This window comes from Colias philodice, chromosome 2 (genome assembly GCF_061535455.1).
Source record: "Colias philodice isolate Cphi_HAF_F1 chromosome 2, ilColPhil1 Martin Lab GWU primary, whole genome shotgun sequence".
NCBI lineage: Eukaryota > Metazoa > Arthropoda > Insecta > Lepidoptera > Pieridae > Colias > Colias philodice.
The window spans coordinates 13,171,225-13,198,647 of record NC_143087.1 but is presented as its reverse complement, the minus strand read 5'-3'; the positions used below and the strand labels follow the sequence as shown (position 1 = coordinate 13,198,647).

The 27,423-nt window shown below is 32.9% G+C and overlaps 1 protein-coding gene across 3 annotated transcripts; it reads right to left on the bottom strand.

Moving 5' to 3' along the window:
• Positions 1-6,404: 6,404 nt before the first annotated feature.
• On the bottom strand, positions 6,405-17,299 carry LOC149490899 (uncharacterized). 3 transcript variants are annotated; one of them, XM_089709625.1, is made up of 3 exons: positions 16,547-17,295; positions 12,171-12,359; positions 6,405-7,617 (listed from the first exon to the last, which is right to left on the bottom strand). In XM_089709625.1, the coding sequence occupies exons 1-2, from the start codon at positions 17,156-17,158 to the stop codon at positions 12,174-12,176; spliced, it is 798 nt and encodes a 265-aa protein (XP_089565751.1). In that variant the 5' UTR covers positions 17,159-17,295; the 3' UTR covers positions 6,405-7,617; positions 12,171-12,173. The 3 variants fall into 3 exon arrangements, with proteins under 3 accessions (XP_089565751.1, XP_089565752.1, XP_089565753.1); XM_089709626.1 differs by lacking the exon at positions 6,405-7,617 and having other exon boundaries at positions 12,218-12,359; positions 16,508-17,297; XM_089709627.1 differs by lacking the exon at positions 6,405-7,617 and having other exon boundaries at positions 12,221-12,359; positions 16,504-17,299.
• Between the last annotated feature and the right edge of the window lie 10,124 nt (positions 17,300-27,423).

Sequence of the window (27,423 nt, the reverse complement as noted above, 5' to 3'; positions counted from 1 at the left end):
AGTGCGAGTCTGACTCGCCCATCGAGTGTTTCATACTTATTTGTCCTATACCATGTTATCTTGTCTGGTAGGACCTGGTTAACTGATACACACACACTTTCGTCTTTATAATATTAGTGTGATTTTTAATCATCTTTAAATTATAAATGAAGTCAGTTAACATTGTTAAAAATAAAGATATATAACAATAGAACGTTTTTGTATTAATAATAATGACAACCACCTCCACAATTACATAATTCGGTACATTTGAGCTGGCGTATAAAACACTTCAATCTGGAATTGCAAGATTTCACGCACCGACATCTTATCAATTCAAAGCTTCTCTTTTCTTTTTATTTCAGATGGGCAAGGAATATTTAGATTTTTTTAGGTCCCTAAATATATACAGCCTGTAAAACTGCCCTTAAGGTGTGTTGTTTAAGTGCAGCTTCTCAGCTTCTGTGGGAGGCAAATTTTCGATTTGCCTGTCCGTTTTTGTTAAAAATTTGTTTGCGGCCCTCATTTACTGTCACAGCGGGGTACAATGTGAAAAACAAACATGTACTTATAATAATTATAAAAAAATATAAGTTCTGGCTAAGGGTATCCTTAAAATATCGTGACCGTCCTTACCTATCATGCATTGTAATCACAAACTTTTCAATTTCACCGTCTGCATATTTGCCATTGTAAAGTGCTTCAAATCCTCGTGTGACATTCGGATATGCCTTCCATACCTCAAATGCATGCGTACCTATAGTTCTTTTAGACCTTCTAGCTTGGAATACATGATATTCTGTACTAGCCATATCTGACGACTGTTCTTAACATTATTTTGGCTACTACTACTATATTGTGTGTTCCAAAGCTAGAAGGTCTAAAAGAACTATAGGTACACATGCATTTGAGGTATGGAAGGCATATCCGAATGTCACACGAGGATTTGAAGCACTTTACAGTGGCAAATATGCAGACAGTGAAATTGAAAAGTTTGTGATTACAATGCATGAAAGGTAAGGACGGTCACGATATTTTAAGGATACTCTTATCCAGAACTTATATTCTTTTATAATTATTATAAGTACATGTTTGTTTTTCACATTGTACCCCGCTGTGACAGTAAATGAGGGTCGCAAACAAATTTTTAACAAAAACGGACAGGCAAATCGAAAATTTGCCTCCCACAGAAGCTGAGAAGCTGCACTTAAACAACACACCTTAAGGGCAGTTTTACAGGCTGTATATATTTAGGGACCTAAAAAAATCTAAATATTCCTTGCCCACCTGAAATAAAAAGAAAAGAGAAGCTTTGAATTGATAAGATGTCGGTGCGTGAAATCTTGCAATTCCAGATTGAAGTGTTTTATACGCCAGCTCAAATGTACCGAATTATGTAATTGTGGAGGTGGTTGTCATTATTATTAATACAAAAACGTTCTATTGTTATATATCTTTATTTTTAACAATGTTAACTGACTTCATTTATAATTTAAAGATGATTAAAAATCACACTAATATTATAAAGACGAAAGTGTGTGTGTATCAGTTAACCAGGTCCTACCAGACAAGATAACATGGTATAGGACAAATAAGTATGAAACACTCGATGGGCGAGTCAGACTCGCACTTGACTGGTTTTTGTTTTATGTTATTGCTTATTTTTCGGGTCTATTAGCCGTCCCCTACGCTGCGCTGACGAACGTTCCTGTACTTTCTATAATTTATTTCACATTGGAAATGGTAAGATATATGTTACATGTTAATGTTTTTATAATCTGCATAAAATGGCCTTTCAGACAGTATTTTTTTATAAACCAAGTTTCATACAAAAATATAAAAATATACTGGTTTGTTTGGATTTTGCCACTGCCAAAAGTTTATTATTTTTAAGATTGTGACATATTTTGCTACGGAACCCTAAAAAACTGTTATGGGGAATGAATCGGGGATCATCTAGTTACCTGATAACGACACCAAACTCGACTTAAAGGGCCAAATGAATCCGCCAGAATTTTTTTTCCGAGCGCCGGGCGCTCTGTTCTATAACCCCCCCTCCCTCCCTTCTGCCGGGGAGTAGACACTGGCTACCAGGCGATTTGGGCTTAGGTGGACGAGTACAACATTCGAGCCAAATTTCATTGCTTTACTCAAAAATGTATACCTTTCCATACAAGCATGCCCATAAGAAAACGGACTAATAGGGACAGTCGCTTTTAAGGTGCTCTACCATATATAAGTCCTTTATATAGAGTCTAGAGCAGCCTATCGAATTTGTAAAAAATACTTTGATCAGAAATAGTTACTAATGTTTGGTTTATGAAACATATTTTTTTAAATAGAAAGGAATTAATTGTTGTTCGTTCGTTGTTACGTTACGATATTTTTGTTACCAAAAACAAACAACAAAACTCTGAATTATTTTCGTAACAAAACATGTTCTCAATCAATTTCCTTCAATAAAACTTTACCATCTACATGAATTTCGGAATTTGCGTGATTTAGACATTCGTAGCTAATCGGAAAATATCAGGTTTTTTCATAAATGGCGGATTCGCATGACTGAACGTCGCCGGGCGTGCTTCCTTCTATGATCATAATAAATTGCCGTTTATGGCATAACTTGGACAGAATTACTAATGAACTAGTAGCTACCAATGACAAGGAATATTGATAGTTTTTTGGTATGTATCCATGGAAGAATATTCTCAGACAATAAACAGGTAATCTTAAATTATTAAGCAATTAGAATTGGACATCTCATTTATATTCCTAGATAAAAATATGTTTTTATCTGCTATGGCAAAATGTAGATATTATGAATACAACTTACATATAGCTCCTATATATCAATACATACTACTATGATTATCATGAATATAAGGACACTATGAATACAAATGTCTTAGTTCTGCAAAGTCCAACAATTTTTATTCAACTAAAAACAATTCGTGCTCAAAAAAGTAACAAATTAGAAGAGAAAAATTATTTATTGCAGGATACTACAAAGCGCGTCAAATCGAATTTAGTGTAAATTCCTTATTATCAACGTTAAGTTTCAATATTATTTTCCATACAATGCTGTAGTTGTATATGTTTGTTTTAATTTTCTGTATATTAGATATCTCCTAAGGCTGTTGTAAAAGCAAAACTAACGACCATGTTATATTTCGTAAAAACAAACAGTGCTGTTTGATGATTAATGTCACGAAACAGCTATTTGCGGATGTTGTTTGCTTTTGATTTCACGCTGTTACTAGTTTTTCCCCCGGGGTTGATTGTGTTAGAGAGGGATGGGTGTATGAGGAAAAGAGTAATAAATACCAGTGAAAATACCATTTAGCTTAAAATGAAAAGTTCCATTGTTGCTAAATGAAAGCTTATGTGGCACTTACAACTATTTATGTTACAAAATAAAAAAAATCGTTTTAAATAAAAATAATACCTAAACATCGGAAAACGCTATTTCCTTAAAATTATAAATCAAAACTAATACCTAGTTGAAAATAAGTGTATGTTATAAGCAACGTGGATTAAAATCACATTGTTCCTGAAATATCACATCATATTTAATGATGTTGTCTCATTATTAAATGACAAGGGTAGTAAAACGGGGTGAAAGTGAAAATTTCCATATTAAGGGAAGCGTATAAATAATTAAGGTGAGTATTAGTGGTGATGAGTCCAGTTGATTCTCAAGAGAGGGTTTAATGTTAAACTTTTTAACTCTTTATGTACACGGTTTATTGTATTTTAAAGGTTATAGCTGCCTATTTAAAATAGTGCACCTTTAAATATGTATATTACTACTCATATTATAAGTGAAAAAGTCATAAACTGGACGAGTTACTACTATAAATTAAACAACAAATAAGTTCAGGAATTTCTGGGAATATATCAGACAGATTGTGATGATAAGTAACAGTCAGGCTAAAAGAAATAACAGCTTATTAAAAGTTCAAAAATTTACATAATTTAACATGCAAATAACGAAATTAATTAACAAACCATATTATATGAACTCTAATTAACAATTATGATACTAACGTGATAACCGCATGTTGTGACCTCCCAATTATCCAATTATTTGGTTTTTCCACTTTACACTATAACACTTTACGCTTCACTTATTTCAGTACCGTTGATTTATTTAAACACACTATTAGTTTTGGAGAAAAATTTCCAGTTTCGGCGCTAGTAAATTTGGTAAATTTCAGGTGGACTCGACACTGAGAGGGAAGTATGTTCTGAGATTTTAAAGGTCAAATGTAGAATATATCAAAGAAGATTTAAAAAAGCATGAGTTTAAAACGAACTGAATATCAAACTCTAGATTGAAAGTTGTCCTTCCATCTTCGCCAAATAATCCGTTGAAATGTTAAATTTCGTTTTGGTCTACTAATCTTTAATCCATAGTATGAAACTCTATTTGTGCTTTAGATGTAAACGCTTGAACTACTGGACCTATTTCGATACGCCTTTCACTGTTAGGAAGATACAGTAAGCCGATGTTTCTGACTAGCTATCGTTTCTATTGGAAGATCTCGCAAGCAGGAGTTAGAAATAGAATTGCCACAATGTTCAGCTTCGGTATTTTCCCGAATTTCCATTAAGAGGCACTGAAGTGTTACGTCAGAGCACAGCTGTACAGGTCACAGTTGCTTAAAAAGAGCAAGGGAAAAGCATGGTTCCCGGGCAAGAGCCATCGTGGTACTGTAGTCTACGGTACGCGGCAATTAGTTGTTACGGGCACGCGATCTTCCCCATGACGACTTTGCATAATTCCACTATATTCATTTGCCTGATTTATGGCCCGCGCGCTTTTCGGAGACATTGATTGTCCCGTGTCCTCGCTCGATTCGAGTTTAATCCGTTCCAAATTGTAATTAATCGCTTTTGTTTTGTGTCGTGCTTGGTTGTGTTCTGTTCTGTATTCTTGTTCTGACGATTTGAATCGGTTTTTACTAGACGATTTGTCAAGTCGTGCTTTGAAAATAGCTTAAAGTTTATTTGAAACATTCATCACAATAATATTTAAAATTTCTTTGGCTACGTTGGGATTTGCTTTGTTAATCTATCAAGCAAAAACCAGCAGCAGATTTGAAATTGGTATGCGCATAGATTATAGCCCTGAATATAAAGGATTTCCGAGTAAAAAGCTCGGAAAGCACGAGAGCGTTTGCAGATTAAAATTATAGTATCGAGCAATAGTATTATAAACAAAAATAGGTTATTAATGCTCCGGAAGGGGCACGTCGAAATGTGGCTAATTTGCCACATTTATCTATTTTTCGATCGCGATAGTTCAATCAAGCCATCTTGCTTTGACGTCTTATAGTGTGTGCGTGTGTCGCTTATGAATATCACATGTTGTGTTGGTAACCTATCTACACTTTTTACTTACAAGAACATTCTATTAAAACTGAATACGTAAGTTTCTTCATCCTGCAACTACTACCACTAATAGTGAGCTACACCAGCGTTCATTACGTGAGAAAGAAAGCTAATTATCCGATCCTGTCCCAAACTTGACACAGCTGATAACAATACACCCCATAACAAGTGATTAATTGGCCAGTTTGACCCGGGGCCAATCTCTGCGGCTGACAGGGACGATGCGGAACCGCCTAATTGAGGTGCGACTTGATTAGCTGCCTCTTATGATGATGGTAATGATAATGATGTTTGGGATTTAAGACTGAGTGTAGCTGACATATTCGGTGTAAATTCGAGCAACTATATGGCACGCCTATATGAAAGATGAAATTTGAAAAATAAATGGTAATTATTATTTAGTTTAAAATTGATTGTTAATCATGTTAACATAGCTATTTTGTATAAATAACTATACCACTTCATAATATAACATTTAAAAGCGACCAACCACAAGGCTCTAGCCTTGGCTCAAATAAAATAAGAATCATCAAAATCCAATCAAAAATGCTGAGGTATCAAATACAAAAAAAAAGAGGAGAACTACCTCTTTTTAAACTCGGTTGAAATGCAATCATATTCTTCTGCTATAATTATATTGTGAGCTATGAAATAGATATTCTCGTTTTCCTTTTACGCCGTCTCAGTCTGTGATTCAATTAGTTTCTTCTAGGAATAGAACCTAGGTTAACCTAAATTCTTGGTTTTAATGCACTCGACTTATGTATCTTGAAGCAATGTTTTATTAATAACTAGTTTAGCCTCGTGTTTTTTAATGCAGGCAAAATAGCAGGCAAAACCTCGTCCCTTATTTCAGTTCAATTTTTTTAGAAAAATATTTAGGGCCCGTATCTTAACCGTTCTTGATTCTAAATTGCATTCTTTAACTAATAAATCATGCTTTCGCACTTAAGTATAATATTTTTATGATTGTCTCTTATAGGGTAATTGTACTTTTTTGAATAGGTATCATTCAGAGAAATAAAACAAAGTTTAAAATTGTACGAATATTTAATTCATAATAAACTGTGATGAAAAAGAATTACTTTTAAATCGAGTCGACGTAATAACAATCGTTCGTTAGAATAATTCTTATACATTTCATTAAAATGAACACAATCAATGTTTATTTTAATGATACATATAAAATACTATTGACTAAAATTATTGAAATACATATCATAATATATGATTATAACACAAATAACTAACATAATATAGACTACATTAAGAAATGAAATATGTATTTTATTACAAATAATTAACGACTCCGAACCATTCAAAAATTACGGAATAAAATTCGATTTGGTTCTGAATGATATTAATTATCGGTGAACAATTTTAACAGTACTATATTTTTATTACCTACATTAATTTCAAACATAGTCTACAGAGATCATATAAACTAAATACATCTACAGTAGGAAAATATCACTAACCATAGATTATCAGTCTCAGAAAAATTATTAAATACCTTAATCGATAAGCTTTACATGTATCATATCTTATCTATTCATTAAAATCACTAACATTAAAATATTTTAATTGAGTATTATTTCAATCATCCGTGTTGTTAAATTCTAGCAACCGTGAATAATTTTGTATTTTCAAATTATAATTCGCTAAACACTCATTTTGTATATTATGTGGCTTTAAAATTGCCACACGTATGTAGAGCATAATAGGTTGCTACTAGCTTGCAATTACATATTACAAAATATTATCTAATATCTAAAAGTAGTTGTAATATAATTGATTTTTCGCACCATGATAATGAATTGAATGAATACGATCCACTTTTACAGAACAAGACAGAATATTAATATTGACAATAAATTTTGTAAGCTGTTCTAAATCTTATTCTTAGGCATTAAAGTAATCAATCAAATCATAATTCTGTAATTCTTAACACGCCCTTATTAATATAAAAAACCGAAAATTCTGTCACCCTCACTAGGAAAATACTTATTTTATTCATTCTATAAAATCTACAAAATTGCTTATTCATTCGCGGGCAGTATCAGTGTTTTAATTAACCCTCCAAAGCTTCGTCATGACGATTACATGACGTCACTGCACACAAGCAATGATCAGCAACATAAGTGTAGAAACCATTTCCACACTGCACGTGGTCCACGGTTGAATGAAACTTGATGTCACTTCAGGAGACAGCGGATAAACCTTTTCACCCTTCTTATCGTTCAACTGAAATAAACAATATATATTAATGAAAATACGAATGTGTTTATTTATACAAAAAAAAAAAAAAAACAATCATCATTATTTTAATATTATTCAAGTAGAAAACATATGTATATGGATGTAGACTTTTGCCCTGGCTTCGAAATATATAAATTTTCCTTTACTTGATTTTAGTTTACGTTACCTATTACTTATCAATTATAATTAGAAATAGAATATTACTAGATGTATATTGATTTTTTTAGCCCTTTGTCCATCTCAGAATAATCATATGGCTTCCTCATCACTTGGGAATTGTTGCGTTAATAACAAGACAGTTTTAAAAATTCTGGCTGATAAGTTCATACAATTTTCTCTCTAGAGTATGCCATTTTGAATTTTATGTGACACGATAAAATAGCTCATAACTCTCGGATATTTCAGATGGTTCTTTGTATGATATAATTTAATAAAAGTACCTAAATATAACATGCAGTACATAATTTTCCAAATAATGAAAATTCGGAGGTTAACCTGAAGCAAATTAATGTACACTAATTCTCATACTTACTAAACTTTCTCTATCTTAAAAACTCGAAGCTTTTATTTAAATTAATACATTTAGTTGTGTATGTTACTGAAGTAAATTTATATCCAATTTTCAATACAAAATAAGAAGAAATTCAATAGGAATCATCTCCGTAACTCCATTGTTCAGTACAAAATTTTTTTTTAATAAAGTGCATACTATTTAGGGCGTAACAATTAAGTCGGGTGCAATGAACTGCGCGTAAACAAGTAATATCAGCATGCAGTTATGTTGCTTGTGAAATCGAAACAATAAAACGTGTTGCAGTATTTACTAATAAAATGTGGAAAATTGGAAAGCCGATATTTTAAATATTTCCGGACGTTTCAATTTGCATACAATGCCTAAATCTATTCCCGTAGTGATCAAAGCTTTTTCTGTAGAAACTGAATAACTGATAAATAATTTATCATACAATTGAATATGCAAATTATGTTTTGAAAATACTTATTGCACATTTGGTGAAAAAATAATGTTGTTTTTTTTGGTAAATACTGAATTTTGTAAAATTATGAATATAGGTAATAACTGTGTTGCCCGTTTTAAAATTTAAATGATACATATTATCAAAATAATAATTCTTTCTCTTTGCGTTGGCTTATCCCCATATTTAACAGGTTTTTGTCTGGATTGCCTTCAAAAAATTCTCATGTAACGCGGGCGAAGTTGCGGTCTTTAACTGGTATGAAATACAATATTTGCTTATTCCTTAAACCTTTCCTTTCCCTAAAAGCTTTCATTGAATATATTATCGTGTCGTGTCGAAGGTCACGTTATCTAATTACGAGCTAAAATGTCGTGTCATAACGCAGCTTTATTTAATTTGTGTCTAATGGCGGACTTTAATGACGATTTTAACAATTATAACACATATTAACTCTCCCTATTTTCTTAAAAAAAGTGAAGTGATGCATTGTACTTTTGTTTCACTGATCGATAGGTGATCAGCCCTCTGTGTCCTACCAGACCGAGACATTTTTTTTCTTCGTCTCCACCGGGAATCGAACCCTCGGTTTTACGCTCACGCGTCAACCACTGTACCAAGGAGGCGGTCTCCCTATTTTCTTAGGACAATATTTATATTTTACGAGCTTTTACCCGCGGCTTTTTTTGTGTCCTTATGGTTTACTATACAAATTTTCATCCCCTATTTCATCATCTCCAAATTATTGTAAAAAATGGTCTAATGGTAATTTTTTCTTGAGTTGTAACGTTAGAATAAGGTTTTCTCTTGGAGTTGAGCAATCCCCGCATGATGGCTTCCCCTTTCAGTAATCTCTAGTGACAATTAGGTTACTTCCGTGCTAGACCGACACCAATTAGTCTTCACAGGAAATGTAACTCAGGACCTGATAATAGGAGAGTTATACGTTTTTGTGCTTTTTATAAGAAACATTAGTATAAATATGACATTAAAAGAGTAACTACAGAACTTCTTGCTTCTTCTCTTTAAAAACTGCTTTCCGAACTGTGGTAAAAATGATTTATGTATTTTGAAGATTCAAAAGTCTAAAGTTGTTTATAGAATGAATAAATGTTTGAGTTTTGAATATCTATACATATTATATAATAATATACATATTCCATTTATGCTCTGCCCTATTCCTCTCCTCTAACTAATTTCCTTCCGTACTCCGGTTGTCTGGAAGAAATAGCTATTTAGCGATAAGACCGCCATTTGTTTTAATTTATAATTAGATTAAGTTCATATTTAAGTTATCTAAGAGCAATAAAGGATAAATAAATAAATAAATTTCAAATTGATAAGACATAAGTGATGGAGCCACAACTGTAGTGATAGGGAGGTGACGCAATAGGCATTTTGGGAGAGCGCCAGTACAATCCATGAAGCAAGGATAAAAGTTTTGTGTTTCTAAGTTAAATTTGCTTAGAGAATATTTGTCATTTCATTTCTGTACAATCGATTTAAAATACACAGCTATGTTTACTGAACTTTCAAAAAACTTATTGGTAGGCATAATTTTTTGTTATTAGAGCTTTTTATAGTTTTTTTGCAAGAAACTGATTGCTATCTGACAAAATGAATAGAGTCGAGGCAAACTGGTCTGTATTGTGACTGAGACTAGTTCTTAGAACTTTTTTTGATAGTTTTATACATTATGAAATACAAGACTAATGATAAAAACATGTTATACCTCTCGACGTTAAACACCGCTTCTAAAATCTATATATCTATACTAATTTATAAAGCTGGAAAAGGAACTACTGGTCCGATTTGAAAAATTATTTCGGTGTTACATAGGCCATTTATCGAGGAAGGCTATAGGCTATATAGCATACGCTAAGACCAACAGGAGCGGAACCACGCCGGTGATACCGTGGGGCGCAGCTAGAAAACAAATAAATGTGTTTAGATGTGTTTTTAATCGCTGAATTAATTGCATTCAATATTGTAATGAATTTCATTAAAAATATTAAAATAGAAACGATAGAATTACCGAGTTCGCGACTCAAGGGCGTGTTGGCTTCCTCTTATTATTTTCAACCTAGATTTTAGACAAAGGTAATGCCTAGTCGTTTCGGGAACTGTAGCGTTTGTGCCGAATTCAAGACAAGATAATTTTATCGCGTGCAATATTTTAAAATCGAATTGTTCATTGAAATTGCGCCGGTAATTTACTAATGTGAGTGGGAAGTTAAGAATGGATTGTAATGAGTTAACAGTTTTACACGATTTAATCTATACTAGTCGCAGGCTGGGGCTCTACTTGCATGTATGAAGTACTATTTTAAGCGATGACCTATGTCTATAGGCAATATTAGGGCATGTTCAGCCGTTCTGGCGTTATTACTTTTATATTATGTAGTTACAGCTGTATTTGTTGTGATGATCTAATCTAAATTACAATCGAAATTTTATACAGATGTTTGAAAATCCAAATGCATATAATTGGCGGGTTGTAAGAAATTAGAAGAGGACAATATAATCTCAAAGGTATTAGAAACTTTTTTTAACTGAGCTTTAACCGGTCTCAAAAACTTTATAAGATTTAAATGCATTTAAAAAATTAAGTAGAGCCTCAGTTTCTTATATTTTAACGTTCTTGTTATATAGTTTAATGTCTATATAATATTTGTTTCGCTTCCACAAGGAATAGGTTCTTCATACGATCCTTATTTTATGACGTCACTCAATTCGGTTCCCTGTCAAATAATAGGCCATTAAAGTGACATTTCACGCATGTCGCCATTTTGTTTTATGTTGCCAACTTTCGCGGGGTTTAATATGGTATTAAATTTAATAGACACTTCTTGGTTATGATACATTTCTATATTGTTTGCGGTTTATAAGAAGAGTCATCCAGACCTCATATTATCATAAGTTTGCACGAAAATGAGTGTAGTTGGCTGTTCGATGAAGTTTTAGAAAAGCTTTGTTTGCCGAGATGTTTTCTGCTTCTTAGTTGTATTTGGGGCGAAAAAAGGAATCATCTCAAACATATTAAAATATGATATTTCTAATTGGGGATAGTCTAAGAAAAACAGACGTATATTTTCTATATTTCTTCTACCGTCAAAGTCTTATTTGCTGAACGTGTTAAAAGAAGAGACGATTATTTATTTATGTACCTATGTATTATATGTGTTTGTATGTACATAATACATTTCTTGGGCTAGCTTACACAACATGAAAGGTTTCGTCAGTTCCGTCTTGATTGTGGGAATGAGCATATCCTCAATAAAAAATTCAAATGCTTTAAAAGTTAATTTGGCCTTACTCATTGAGTAAGTAGGTGTATCAACATTCCAAAATTGTCATAATATACTTTAGATAAAGACAAGACAAAAGGTCACATCAAACGATTTCAAAAATAATTTTGAAGTGGAAGTTCTTTAGGCGCGTTGAGAGTAAAATTTCAAGGTCGCGTCATGGAGTAAGGTGACGATTTTGGTATCGTTGAATCTTGCCAAAGAACTCACTTCTGACACGTGTGGTTGGCATGCTCTTTTTTCCTATCCAATTTACCGTTCATATAATATAGTTCCTCTCTGGCTGTCGACATCCGAGCGCAAAGGGCCAGGTGCGCACACGCCACGCGGCTGCCACGTTGCCCCGCAGCAGCGCCACCACGTCGTCCAGGTAACGCACAGCTTGGGACTGCGCGGTGAGCGAGCGGGCGACAGCTGCGCAGCGGCACGCGCGGTCCGACTCCGCCTGGCGATAGAAAAATAGATGTAAATATGACTAACATATTATGTTACTGGTGACATTTTGCTTAAATGTGATATAGTAAACGGGGACAAAATAAGATTACCCTCTTTTCTTTTCTTCTCTTATAAAAAATATCTCTTAATAATATCGCGAGCAGAGAATTTTCTTTGTAGATTTTTAATAATCGTTTTTTGATGTGAAAACTAGACAACTGATAAAAAATTAATATTTAAAATATAATGTTGTAGGTAATAACATTGAACAAAAACCTGTGATAGGAATATTCATAAACGATTTTCAATATTTGAAAGAAAAAAAAAATTATTTCTACGATAATAGTAAAAACTATAACAATTTCTTAACTAATTTAATACAAAATTACGTGCACCAGAATTAAAAACACAGAATAAAAACTCTCAATGATTAGGCTCTCATAAACTTTCCGAGCAAAAAGCTTTCCGCTTCGAGAAAGTACTAACAGTTCAAAAACTGTTTATGTGCAAAACTAAACTGCACTAAAATACAATCTTATAATTAGAATCGGCCAATTGGCTTCGCAGAAATTAAATTCTATAACTTTTCGATACTAAAGCTTATTTGTGGTTGAATTTCTAAAGGTCAATAAACAATTCCGGATTTTAAAACTTTAACAAGGAACTTAATATTGTAATAAATATTAATTTGCAATTTAATATGCAAATTTATTCTAATCATTAAATTATGTGATACCTATTGGTCTTTCTTTTCGGAAAGTTTGTAAATTATTTATTTGCAAATTTAGGAGACGGAGAGGAGTCAGGAGACTTGTCATGTTAGCGTAAATTCACTAAGGGTCGATTATTCAATCCTTGGTTAAAATTTATCCGTTCAATTAAGCATTACACAAACATTTTAAAATGTCACCAGTAAACTGTCAAATTACGGACAATTAGAATACATTTTTGAAACGGTAGTTTAATACGTTATTCGATGAATAAGTTTTAACAAAGGATTGAAAAATCAGCCCTAAGAAGTGAATAAAATACAACTTACCTATACTTTTTATAAGATAACACACGTAATATAATAAGTGTCGAAGTAGCAATAATTCCAAAACTAATTAAGCGTTATTAACACAAACTACTATAATTTATGTACAGTTCAACAATTAAAAATAACAAACACGACGCTGGTCCACCACCTTGTGCACATAAAAAAGATAACATATTATTTATTACACAAATAATGTGGCTCCTAAATAAGAATTGAATATGTAATGGAAATTTAAAAAATGTTTACCGATTAAGTTTGCCAAATCTTAATAAAACACGAGTGATAAATCGCATCATTTGCCGCGTTTTTTTCAATTTCGAATGTCTTTTATAAAAATGGAATGTAATTTGTTTTTTTTTTATAAATCGTCGAGCGATGGAAGCTTTTTAATTCAGTGATTTTGTACAGCTAAAAATGTAACGATAAAATAAAAATGATGGGAATTTAGGTCAGTGCGATTTGAACTTGTGAAAAATTAGCTGTAACACAATACGTCCGGAGGGGCTTCATTGAGTAGGAAGCAAGCGAGGCTCATAAATCCGCATGCAAATATTCTACCTACATACTGTGTACATACATAGCCAAAAGGAAATTATTAAATATCATTTAAAGAACACTTATTTAGTTCAAACGATTTACACATGAATACTGATAAAGAAATGTATAGAAAATATCACGTAAAAAGAAAACGTATTTTGTAATACGAGAATACAGTTTTTTACGTTAATCCTTAGTTCTTGGATATTGCTGTATTTGATTCGTATCATCGTATATCACTACATAATATAAAACAAAGTCGCTTTCTCTGTCCCTATGTCCCTATGTATTCTTAAATCTTTAAAAGTACGCAACCGGTTTTGATCCGGTTTTTTTTAATCGATAGAGTGATTCAAGAGGAAGGTTTTATCATATAACTTATTAGGTTTTAGACAAAGTGGGCGAAGCCGCGGTCGGAAAGCTAGTTCATGTTTAATATTGTAACCACAACTGTCGACGAAAAATAATGTCTACGTATTGATTAAATTTTAAAGATTTCTTTTTACACTTGTATTTAATAATATTGCTAGTGTATGTAATAGATTTAAAGAAAATATACTTGAAGTGCAGTTAACCGGTAATTTGAAGGAGAAAAATAGTACGCATCGTTAAATGTACCGCACATCAATTAATTTTCCATGTTTTGACGTTCATAAAATATATAATTATCGTGTAGTTATTGCAATACTCGATGTTGGCAGAAATAATAAACTTTGCCTTCGATAACAGATAGTGTGAACTCATTTTAATGTTAAAATCAATACAACAGAATTGATAAAAATGCATTGATAGTATTGTTTTTTTGCATTTTAATAACGTACCTATAATGTAGGTTAATATTTAAATTGATTAGATTTTAATAGTGTCGGTTTTTGCTTTGTTGTGGCAATCAGCACTGATTTTTTTTAGATAAATTTTAACATGAATTTAATGTTCTATTTATAATGTTTTGTTATCAGAATTACTGGTGTTTATGATTACAACTTTTTCTAATTGTTTAATTTTGGCGGGAATTTGTTTATACAAGAATATTATTGATATTTGATATATTGATTATTATAGATACAAATTAGAAGACTTAAATAAAGCTTTTAAAGTTTATGATGGAATATCACGTAAAATATTTTTAATCTTGTCCGCAAGTCCGACTAATCCGCAGTCAGACTAATCCCGAAAATGGATACGATTCGTTATAACATGTTGAATTATATATTATTTTGGAAATTCGAAAGTCGTCTATGATCAATTATTTATTAAGAATAGTTATTCAGAATAAATACGGATTATGACTCTCTAGGGAAGGAGACATTGTTAATTGTCATAAATCTTTAGGGAAATGAAACCTTAGTATGTACGGCGTGGTTATAATGTACCTACCTCTTTGTAACTAGCTGACCCGACAGACGTTGTCCTGTTTTCACTCAAATTGTCAAACCCGTGAAAAGTTTTAATTTTAAATGCTAAGTTGAAATGGGTTAAATTTTCTTACTTTTTATGTGCAAATTTCTAGAGTTTTTCCAGGATCTAATGAAGGCATTAGATCTTGTTCTGACAATAATATACCTACTTATCAAGATAAGAATTATCGAAATCAGTGAAGCCGGTCACGCGCATTTTTTGTTATAGAGGTATTTTTCTATGTAGAGATTCGTATTAGAACTATATAGAAAAAACTATAATATAGATTTAAATATCTAGACTGAATATCTAATAAAACAATATATTATGGTGTAGCGTTTTATGGCTAAAATCGTTCGTCGTTGGTTTTGAGACTCGATAGTCGATACAGACGAGCAATTTTTTTGTACATTTTTAAATTCATGTTTTCCATATCAATCACGTTATATTAGGGCCGATTGGGCTAATATAAATTCTTTTAATATTAATATCTGTTCGATAACGACGCGAATTAGATATTTTAAATCTAAACTTAAGTTAATTAAATATATTTTCATCAATTCATCATTATAACTTATGACGAATTCTTAATAGATTTATTTGCATTTATTATACAAAAGACACACGCACGCACTGTTAATGGCAATTATAATGTTAAATTCCTTCGCTCTTATAGTGAAACGAAATTTATAGAGCAATTAACGAGCCTCAACATTAAAACAAAGACTTACGGATTGATATCCCACTCGGAAAGGAGTTTCAGGAATATGTTTAATCGTTAATTCAACTAATCTACTGATATCGATTAAAATGTTATCACCGAGTTCCCTCAAGGCCACCGGTTAATTCTTTATGAACGACTGTGTTACACGCGTCTAACAAGATTATTGGTGTATATACTGTCGCAGCTGAAATAAATCCTCTGACGTCACTTTTCAAACCCTGAACAATTATTATACTTAGATTATACCGTTGCGATAATAAATTTTGTTTTTACGTTACTAATGAACGCGCGTAAACTGACGGAAGTCATGACATTATTTCCGGTAATCAATTCACCATACTAAATTGAAACTGTAAATGACTTGTATAAATTTTGAAAGGTGTTCAAAATTGGCTAAGTGGTAAGTTCTACAGCACCAAACACCAAGCGTGCGGATACGTGGTACAGGGGTGGTACCAACGCGTCAAGGGTCGCGGCGGGTCACCCGTCGAGCCAGCACCTGGATGTCTTCGTGGATCTCGGCCAGCTCCTCGTGCAGATTGCGCGACTCCGCCAGCAAGGCGTCTATCCGCCGCGCTGCCGCCGTCAGCCCGTTCTCGTCTTCGAAGTCCTCCTCATCGTCCTCCACGGCCAACGCCAACTTGCCCAAACGCTCCCGCTCTAACGCTTCCCTGATGCCGCCCCCACGCTTCCGAAATTCCCGTAATAACTCTCTACGTATGTGACTGCCGCTCTGTTCGTCCTCCTCGGCCTCCCGCAACTCATCAGCTAAAGACCGCTCCCGCTTCGAGTCCGGCTGGCGCGGCTGTTTCTTTGGGCTGGTCTGCTCTTTCTCTGCGACCGGTGTGGACTGGGCGTTCGGCGGATGTGTTCTCTGGAGGAAGCGCCAGGTGTCCTCATCGTAAGGCTTGATCAGGCCTCTTCTAGGCGTCGCCCGGACGATCGCCTCGAGTTCGTCCCGACCGGGGTCGTCCGGTTTTAACAGCTCCAGGATTTTCACGCGTCGCGGGGAGAGCGGGGGGAACTTCCTGTCGGCGGAGACGGTGAGGCGCTGCTCTCGGGCGTGCCGGCTGACGATCTCGTATTGTGTCTCGCGGCGGTACAAACTCATGTCGCGCACGAGCGGCGCGCGCGGACGCACTGATCGGCCCGTGCCCCGTACTACGAAAGCGGCACGCGAGTACGTTATTGTTTTAGTGAATAATTCGCCTAGTTACGAGGCGAAATCGGATTTCGATGAGCTAATTAGTCATTGCCGCGCTCCCCGGCCACATGAGTAGAAAGACGGAACAGAGACTAAGCTTCTTAAGAACGTGTAAAATTGTTACCTATTTTGGTAGGGTTGTCACAATAGGTTAAGACAAATTAAACAAAACATTTGTTAAATAGTTTTATAATTACACACAATTACATACGTATACTTACAAATGTTAAACTTGTAATAATAATGAAAGGTAAAAACACACCGTGTACAATTCTTATTAAAAAAGGACCTAATAAAATAAACGCAAGTAGGTAAGTACTTACTTGAAAAAGTAATAATCAAAATATTTACTCACCTATTGTACTCCCTGGGATAGTTGAAGTATGATATATTTTTAGTTTTTCTAGTATTATTCATACACACAGTACAATAAACAACCATTTTTAACAATAAAATATTACGTTTTATATTAAAATATTCAAACTTGCAAGTTGCAACTAATAAAACAAACAACGTGCGTCGTATCAACCCTGAGACTGTCCTCAGCGCAAACCGGTTTTTTCCAGAATCGCTGCGTACGCGACAAGCGGCCTGCGGTCACACACACATGCCCCGCGTACTTGTAGTAGTGCAATCGATTCGCGCGGTTGTTTGAAGCTTAGTCTCTGTTCCGTCTTTCTACTCATGTGCCCCGGCTGTCGCAGCTCAAGTGCAACGTTACACTTATTCAATTATGCTAAAACAAAACGCAGAATGAAGATGTAACCTAATTAGTTCATAAACAAATTTGTTTGATTACTTACTTAATTATCTATTGTTTGATTTGCAAAACGGTATTTTAGTTAAATAATTAACGATCTTGTTTTGTTTTGTGATGATACGTTTAATATAAATAGCTTATACCTAAGGCTTATAGGTAGATACTATATAGCTTGCTTCTGAATAATTATTAAAATTATTTTGCATATTACTCATTGATAAAAAATGTTATTATAAATTATTGTGTTAAAACCATATTTTTAAAATAGATGTTGCATAATATTTGTTAAAACAAGACAGTCCTGCCGTCATAAATAGCTAATTGCATAATATATAAGTAGTTTGCCGACGGAACTTGTTAATAAAACTTGTTTATGGCCATTTTAAATTATGTTAAAGTTCATATTGAAGGAGAATTTTAAAGGCAGGCGTCATAGGTGTGACGTGATCTCTATAAATTTAGTAATGCAAGTATAATACTATGTAAAAAACTCATTATAATGTATTGATCGATATTTATATATATACCTACAATATTTTTATAAATGTCTGCTGTCAGTCTGATTTAAAAAACTACTTATTCGATTAGATACGAGATAGAGCCAGTTTTTGTAAAAAATCTAAATCTATACATATAATAAATCTGTAGAAGGGTCAATTCTGTACATTGAAAATATTGAAAAAATAAATAGCAGGGGGTGTTACTGGATCGATACCAAACCCAAATATGTGATTAAAAAAATTTTTGTCTGTCTGTCTGTCTGTCTGTCTGTCTGTCTGTATGTTCAGGCATCACGTAAAAACTAACGGTTCGATTTCGATGAAACTTGGTATAATTATACCTTATTATCCTGGGCGTAAAATAGGATACTTTTTATCCTGGAAAAATACGTAAAAAAAAATTAATCTTAATTTTTCAGTTTTATCCATAGACGTTGTTCTGTAGAACCGCGAACACACGTTGCATATTATTATAGGCCTAGCCGTATTTGGGTCCAATAGATATTTATAAGATGTCATTGTCAGAGTTACTCAAAATGGAGAAATAAACCATCCACGCGAAGACCGACATCCGCGCGGACGGAGTCGCGGGCGGAAGCTATCTATCTATATCTATACATATAATAAATCTGTAGAAGGGTCAATTCTGTACATTGAAAATATTGAAAAAATAAATAGCAGGGGGTGTTACTGGATCGATACCAAACCCAAATATGTGATTAAAAAAATTTTTGTCTGTCTGTCTGTCTGTCTGTCTGTATGTTCAGGCATCACGTAAAAACTAACGGTTCGATTTCGATGAAACTTGGTATAATTATACCTTATTATCCTGGGCGTAAAATAGGATACTTTTTATCCTGGAAAAATACGTAAAAAAAATTAATCTTAATTTTTCAGTTTTATCCATAGACGTTGTTCTGTAGAACCGCGAACACACGTTGCGTATTATTATAGGCCTAGCCGTATTTGGGTCCAATAGATATTTATAAGATGTCATTGTCAGAGTTACTCAAAATGGAGAAATAAACCATCCACGCGAAGACCGACATCCGCGCGGACGGAGTCGCGGGCGGAAGCTAGTTTATAAAATAACACTGTTGTGAAAAAACTAAAAGGCCACAGTTTTAAGATACGTCTTTTACACATAATAAATGTGCAATAATTCTACTTTATATTCAAACAAGTGAAATCTCACTTCCTTATGGGTATGGTGAAAATGCATTTCACATTTTATTACCTCAGTTTAGACAAAAATAGTCAGAATACGGACATGAAAACCTAGTAATTTGAATTTCTATTGCAAAAATATAATATGAAGCTGTAATGATTCATTATCAATGTTAATGAGAATTCGATGAATATTTGTATCAATAAAGATTCTATCGAAACCTTATTGAATTTTAGTTGAATTTCTTTGAGTAATTATTCTTATTGATAAAAATTCTATCGAAATCTTAATCTATACTAATATTATAAAGCTGAAGAGTTTGTTTGTTTGTTTGTTTGAACGCGCTAATCTCAGGAACTACTGGTCCGATTTGAAAAATTCTTTCAGTGTTAGATAGCCCATTTATCAAGGAAGGCTATAGGCTATATATCGTCACGCTAAGATTAACAGGAGCGGAGCAATGCGGGTGAAACCGCGCGGAACAGCTAGTTCAATATAAAGTTATTAAGAGCGCATATTCTATTTAACGCAAGTCAAAAACTCCGCGATCTATTACGATAGATCGCGGCTTGCGCTATCCTTTTACTATGAACAGCATAGGTCCGCAGGAGAGCGCCGAGCAACATGTCCTCTCTCTGGAAAGGCTCGCTGCCGACTGATTTTAATCGGGTCGCGCGCAGTGTTTTATAGTACTTTAAAAAAATTTGTAGAAAAATAATAGAGGTACCTTAGTTGATTTTTTAAATTTTATCTTATAAGTAAGACATTCTTTTATTGCAATATGTATAAATTATATTCAATAAAGTCAAATATCTTGGTGAAAATAATCATTTTGTCGACTATAATTTCTAAAAAAATTCACATTGTTCGGATTTTAATTTCGTAAGTTAGGAGTCCAAAATAAAAAAATCTTTTAACTAACTATTTTAATAAGGATTTTTGCAGTTAGTTAAAAATAATTGTGTGTTAGATCTGTCAGCAATTTCAGATATTTTTAGCTTCGAAATTGACACTAAAAGTGAAATCAAGTAATCATCGGCTCAGTTATCTTGATGGTATACAGAAATACTGTATTAATTGAAAAAAACTCTTAACTAACTACATAGACAATAAAATTTCCTAAAATTATTAGTAATTCATATGTTTGTAAGATAAGTGGTTGATGGACAATCTGGTTTGAAAAATCACATATTTGAGCCAAACAGCGCACGGACCGCGTAAACCCTCTTAATTGTACATTGCTTTTGCGTTATTAAAAAAATATTGTAATTCACATTAATGTAGAGTACATAACGTATTGCACATATTTTATTTTTATTTTTTTCCTTTTATAAAGATATAGGAAAATGAATGAAAAGGTCTCCGAGTAGCTTCTGTATGTAAAATGATCTTCTATCTTGTGGTTGAACCGGTGTTTAACGCTTTGTTAAGAGACCGTAATACAATCTTTAAGCCTTAATTACAATGTAAGAACTTCCTGAATTGGAAAATTGGTTATTTTACTTATGTATAGAAAACTTAAGGTCAAGGAAAGAAAGAATATATGTTTAGTGAAAGATTTCTCTACAATAAACAATTTAAAAAGTAAATGTGTTTCATTTCTTTCATTTATTAATAATCGTCAAATGAACATTTGTGCTATCATTTTTGTTGTGTTTTCACGACGTCCGTTTGTGTTATTTTCTATCTATTATAACAAAAAAGAAAGCAAAACTAAGGGTTATTTACTAATACTATAAATGATTGGTTTGTCATGATTAATATTACAATACCACGGAAAATGAAATCGATTCCATTTGTTTGTATGTATGTGTGTTATAATTGACTAATAGCAAAAATGCAGTGCTGTGATGCGTAAAGCAAGCTAATAATATATGTATCCAGGTTGAATAAAAGTGAAATACCACGCTTCACAGACGAGTTTGTAGATTGTTACATATATACTAGCGGCTCGCCCCGTGTTCACGTGGGTTCAGTAGTAAAAAAGTAGAGTTTCTTTTATGAAAATATATGAATGCATATGCATTATTTGTAACAAAAATATAAAATAAGATTGTGGGTACTAAGCATTTATCACATATTAGGTATATTTGTATACCTACTCTACTATAAGGAGAATATATTTTTGTTAGAGATTTATTGTTTAAGAATTAATAGATACAGTAAGCAACAAACTAAGAAATTATAAAAAATCAATTTAAATTATACAAGACAGTGTAACAAAACACTAGTTACATTATTAAGCGGCGTTATCAAATTGCTCGTTTGCTGAAATCGACTGTGCATTTGAAATTGTAATAGATAAACATTGGTATATTTATAATGTAATAACTAATAAACTATGTTAATCTCTAGATGCAATGCCGATTGATAACAAGTCTTCTAATGGGAAAATAATTGCAGCAATTATTGCTATACGCTTCCTGGTTGAGTGGTATTGGTAAAAAACACTCCGTAAATTGGTCGGTTAATTATATCAGTATACAGTTTTGTTCTGGAACATTTTTTGTTTCCGGACATTAAATACGAGAGAACCTGATGGACTAGAATTAAAAATGTTAGACTTTTTATAAGAATTTTGAGAATACCTACTACCAATACCAGATATTTTTTGTTTGGTAAGTAGGTATACATTATTGATAGTATTTATGTTCTTCTGATAGTGATATTCATAACAAGTAATTAAATATATAATTATCTTATGTTAAGAGCATGAAATATGTAAACAAGTTCATCCATTGAATGAATAAACAACTGAATAATTATAATATAAAAGCAATGCATTTCATAAAACATATTATTTTTTATCTCTCGTTTGATTACTACTTAAACTGTTAGCCACAAAGTATTTGATTTCATGGACTCTCACAATTGGGATTGATATCTAATCTATCGAAGCGCAAAGGTGCTCAGCTAATATTAATTAAGTGGTCACCCATCAATATATTTACCGCGGTTAGTGTTGCTTAACCAAACCAATAGTAATTACTGACTATTGAATAATTATTAAAACTTGTTTCATATCCACAAAATTATATAACACAAGTCTGTAGGATGTTGTTACTTGGACTGACCAATTTGCCAACATGTACAAGAGATTTAGCTAACCTATAGTTATATATAGATCGTTAATTAAACCTCAGTTATTCGGCTAAACTATGCGTTGATTAGCCAACACGTGCTCGCCGCAATTCATTGCAAATTGAAGCTCTTAAACTAATGTTTGTTGTGGGTTTGCTTTGCCTGAGGTTGCAAGGATGGAGTGCTCCAATAGGAAGAGTTTGAGATAAAGCCCGTAAAAGGAAATTAGAAGTTGTGTGATTCGCGTATTCTAGGTAGAATGAAGAGTTTCTGTAACATCAGAAATGTTGCTTTTCATTAAATGTAAGTTAATACTACAAAGAAGTCAAAAGCTCGTTCTGCTCTATCGTATTTTCTCTTTTTTGTATAAAGTTGAGTTTTAAACGATGGGCTATTATAATGTATTTGGAATTTTATTCATTATATATGTTTTATTAATACACCATACGTTTAATTCCTAAAATGTTTACATTATAAACTAAGTAACTAGTTGTTCGCGACGGCTTCGCCCGGGTTTTGTTTTTTTTGTTTTCGTTTTCAATTAACGAAAAAAACATTAAAATTCGTTCAGCCGATCCCGATGTTGTAAGCTATGGTCAATATCTGTTTATTTTTAATGGCCAAAAACTTAAAATTGCAGATTTTATTAAGACTTGAATGGTTCGGTTTGGCGCGATGCGATGTATTTAGTTTTTTATTAAAAAAGATAAGGTTCGTGGAATGGCCCATTACAAACAAAAATAATGAATGCCTGTCTTACTGTTACGGCTATACTTTAAAATAACTCGTTTTAGACGATATTTTTAAATATTTTAAATTTGTGTGAAATAAAACTTCTTATATTTTGCGGCTTGCAAATTTTTAATACATCTGTAGCTATCCTAAATTATTTTACCAGCTTTGCTCGGATTAATTATTTTTTTTAAATTATATACATATTTAGTTTAAATATCTCACGATCTTGCGAGCAAAGCCTTATGTAATTTACCAAGTTTTACTATTACATTCATTTATAAATTATTGCGCTATGATAATTCAGTTTTTATAAAATAAGCATGGTTTAATTTGAAGTTTTTTTACTATATTTGTTCATGAAATTAGTTTATCGAAATTAATAAGTTTATAGGTATAATTTTGTTGTAAAAGTATTTTAGGAGAAAGTATTGGTTATAAGTTTGAAAGTTGGTAAACATAGTTTCCCACTTCAATATAGGATAAAATATATAGTGATTAAAGAAGTTAGAAGTATAATAAAATTTATAAATTTAATGAGTTTTGTGTTAACGAATCTTAATAATAATAGTCACGCAACCACAATTTGGCTCCATCTTCTCCTTATTTAGGTACGTGGATTTTTGTTCTTCATTAAATAAATCAATTTATACAGGGTGTAATCGCCTGTGCACACTTAACGATTACACCCTGTATAGATATTTAAATAAGCTTTTGTTTTATTGTTCATTTAAACATTCTCAAAAACCATTATCTTCTCTATTTAGAGATACTCTTTCGTAAGCATGTTCATTATCCTCAACTGCTATTCAAAGCCACCAATTATTGCTTTTTGTTAGTCTATTCCTGCTGAATATTTTTGTGTCCTATTCTTGTTTCTCGTTCAGTTTCAGACGTTACCTTCCAAAGAACGCGTCAAGCTGCTATTATTTCATTCAACTGCCCGAATCAATACATCGATATCTTTGTTAAACAGACTGTTCGATATGAATGGCTTGCACTAATTACGGTAGCGTTATCAGCGACGCAATCGTCACGACAATTATATCTATTCGTGACGTCACTATCAGATAGTGATAAGCCGAAACAGTGATAACGCGCAATATATCCATAATTTCGGCGGACTCGTATCATCAGTGGTGGTCTGGGGTACCTCATGGCAGCCTCTTTCCTTGGCCCGAGTGGTATTCGAGACCTCTGCTGATCCTGGACCGAGATGGTTTTTATCTTCATTTTGACCCAGTATCATGATTGATTGGTTCTGTTAATCGATCGGGCGTCGATTGGCGAGCCTTTAGATTTTTCTTGATAAGAAGTTTTTTTTCGGGATTTTCTTTGCGCCTTGTTTATGGTGCATTTGTTGATGCACTTAGTGCTAATGCTGCGTCTATAATGGTTATTGGATATAATTCAACGCTTCTTTAATGATTTCTAGAGGGAAAATATTGAAAATGTGTATTTATGTAGAGATACGATGGAACGGAGTTCTAATTTTGTATTAAAACCAGAACGACCACAACATAAGCCAATATTTTTTTCCACTCATCCGAAATTCCCCTTTGTGCTTTTAAATTCAACAATTGTGCGCCATAATACCTTCCAACGTTTGAGAGATACCTTTACACGTAAGGGCACTTGAAGTGCGTCGAGTGGCACTTCAAGTGAGTGCTGGCTAGGGCTGGTTGGAGGGAAAATTAGCGCATATTAACAGTAAGTATTATAAAATAATGATTGAGAACTAATTGACGCAAATATTAATAAAGCATAATTTCAGATAAATAGTAGCTCTTCTATTTAAACATTGTATGTAGGATTTTTAAGAAAACTAACATGGTCTGGGCCATTTTGTTTGTTTAATTGTCTTACTACGGTAATGTCTTGTAACATAACATTTTTAATGATTTACATGCGAGGATTAATTGGATATTTGCCAAATTCAGGAAATTGTGATCAAGCATATCTTGGGTACAGAACTAGCTTTTTGCACATGAGTGGCAGCCCTGACTGGTGGTGCTAGCAAGGGTACGTATTAACCGTCTTCTTGAGAAGTCGGTGTTGGTCATGATGACCTGTTACTGGTTCGAGACTAAAACCGTCTTTAGGAGAGATCCAGGGTCTTATCTCGGTACTACCTTCGAGTCTTTTGGTTTTAAATTTTATTGCAATTCGAATAGTCTATGTTTGTTATCTGTGAGGTTAGTCAGTGTAGAGTTCTTACTGATTGTAGGATGCGTGATTTGTTAATTTGTTTTGTTATATGTTTTAATTGAAGTTATAATTGTGTCAGTTATTTGTTTCTCTGATTTTTTACTAGTTTTGTTTAACTTTTCCGACTCATTTTTATTGCACACAATTATTAGGCATTAGAGGCGAGATTCAATAACTCACATATATAATTATTAGGCAAGTCTTGATCTTAGAAAAAAGTCGGGAAGTTCAAAGTGGAAAATGTCTGTTTTATTTCACAGAACACAATACAAAATTTTAAATTCCCTTTGAACCATGTAATACTAGATAGAATTTGAGTTGTTTTCACCAAATTTATTTATACCTCGTTAGGTTGTTCAAAACTGGAAACACGGTTTGGTCGAAATTGGATTACCTACAATCCAAAACTGTTTTGTTTCCAGATTTAATTTAAGTGCTTTTTCATATTTATTTTCAGCGCCGAGTAAAAATTGTCAACGTTCATTCACAGAACTTAGAGTTATTGCAAACAATGACCAGTTAACTACGTGTTGCTTTATCGTTGAAAGCGTTTTACAATGCTGCTTTCCTTCTTACAAGTTTCTTTTGTTCTCTTTCCCAACCAGCAATGTACTGCTAATCCAACGATGTCGTATTTCAGATATTTTAGGTTCAAATTTCGATGCAGCTTTTATTAAGATAGCTCGTACTATTAGTAGCCTGCGGCGTGCCGTGTACTGTCTCTACACTAAAGGATGAATTTGAGTTGCATTCAAGCAAATGTGCACTTTAAAGCTCGGCTATAAGATATAGAATACAATGGAGTAATTAATAGTTGTAGGATTTTTGCTAGGCTACCGAAGAATGGGGACGATGTTGCCAGAAGGCATACCTCCGTATCTCTTGAATTATTAATAAGCAACTCCTTTTAGAATGTTGTTTTAGGGAAATTCGTGTAGGTATATTAAACATCTTTTCAACTCTATTTAAGTAATGTAAAATCTTTTTGATGAAAGCGTAGGTTAATGCATATTTAAACAGAAGAAAGAAGGAAGTTTTTATTTGTGGTTCGTTTTAGAATGGAGATGGTTTTTTGTTTATAGAGATCGATTATATTGTCGGTTATTTGGGTTGTGTTCAGTTATTCACGTATGGTCCAATATTTTAAATTTAATGATTCATTTAATAATATTATGTATATCTGTGTGTTATATATCACTCATAAGAATAAAAATTGAATACCTTTTTTAAAAAAGAAAATTAATTTGACCCAACAAGTTTTTTAAACGTGATTTGGATGAATTAAGATGATAAGGGCTCTACATTAATATAATGCTTGTATCAATTTCCGCTTTTCTTTCGTTTACCATGATTATTTGGATTACCATTGACATACTTATATATTACTTCAACTTCTCGATAAAAATAATTTTTTGCACACGCAGTTATTCTAGAACATTGAATAAAAAATATATTGTATTTTAATACTGTTAAAATGAGGCAACAAATTGTTTTGATTTAATGTTCCCACTGTTAAAAAATAACATGTGCATTTGCTTTAAGGTATATTAGTATTAATTTCTTAAAAAAACTTGCAAATACACTACACCCTGAAACTTAACCGAAAACATACTACAATTATAAGAAGCTTTCCTTAAAATCTTCCCTTCCAACCATTACTCATTACACATGGACGCTTATGAATTTATAAACAATCGGATGTTTCGGACAATGTTTTCCAAAA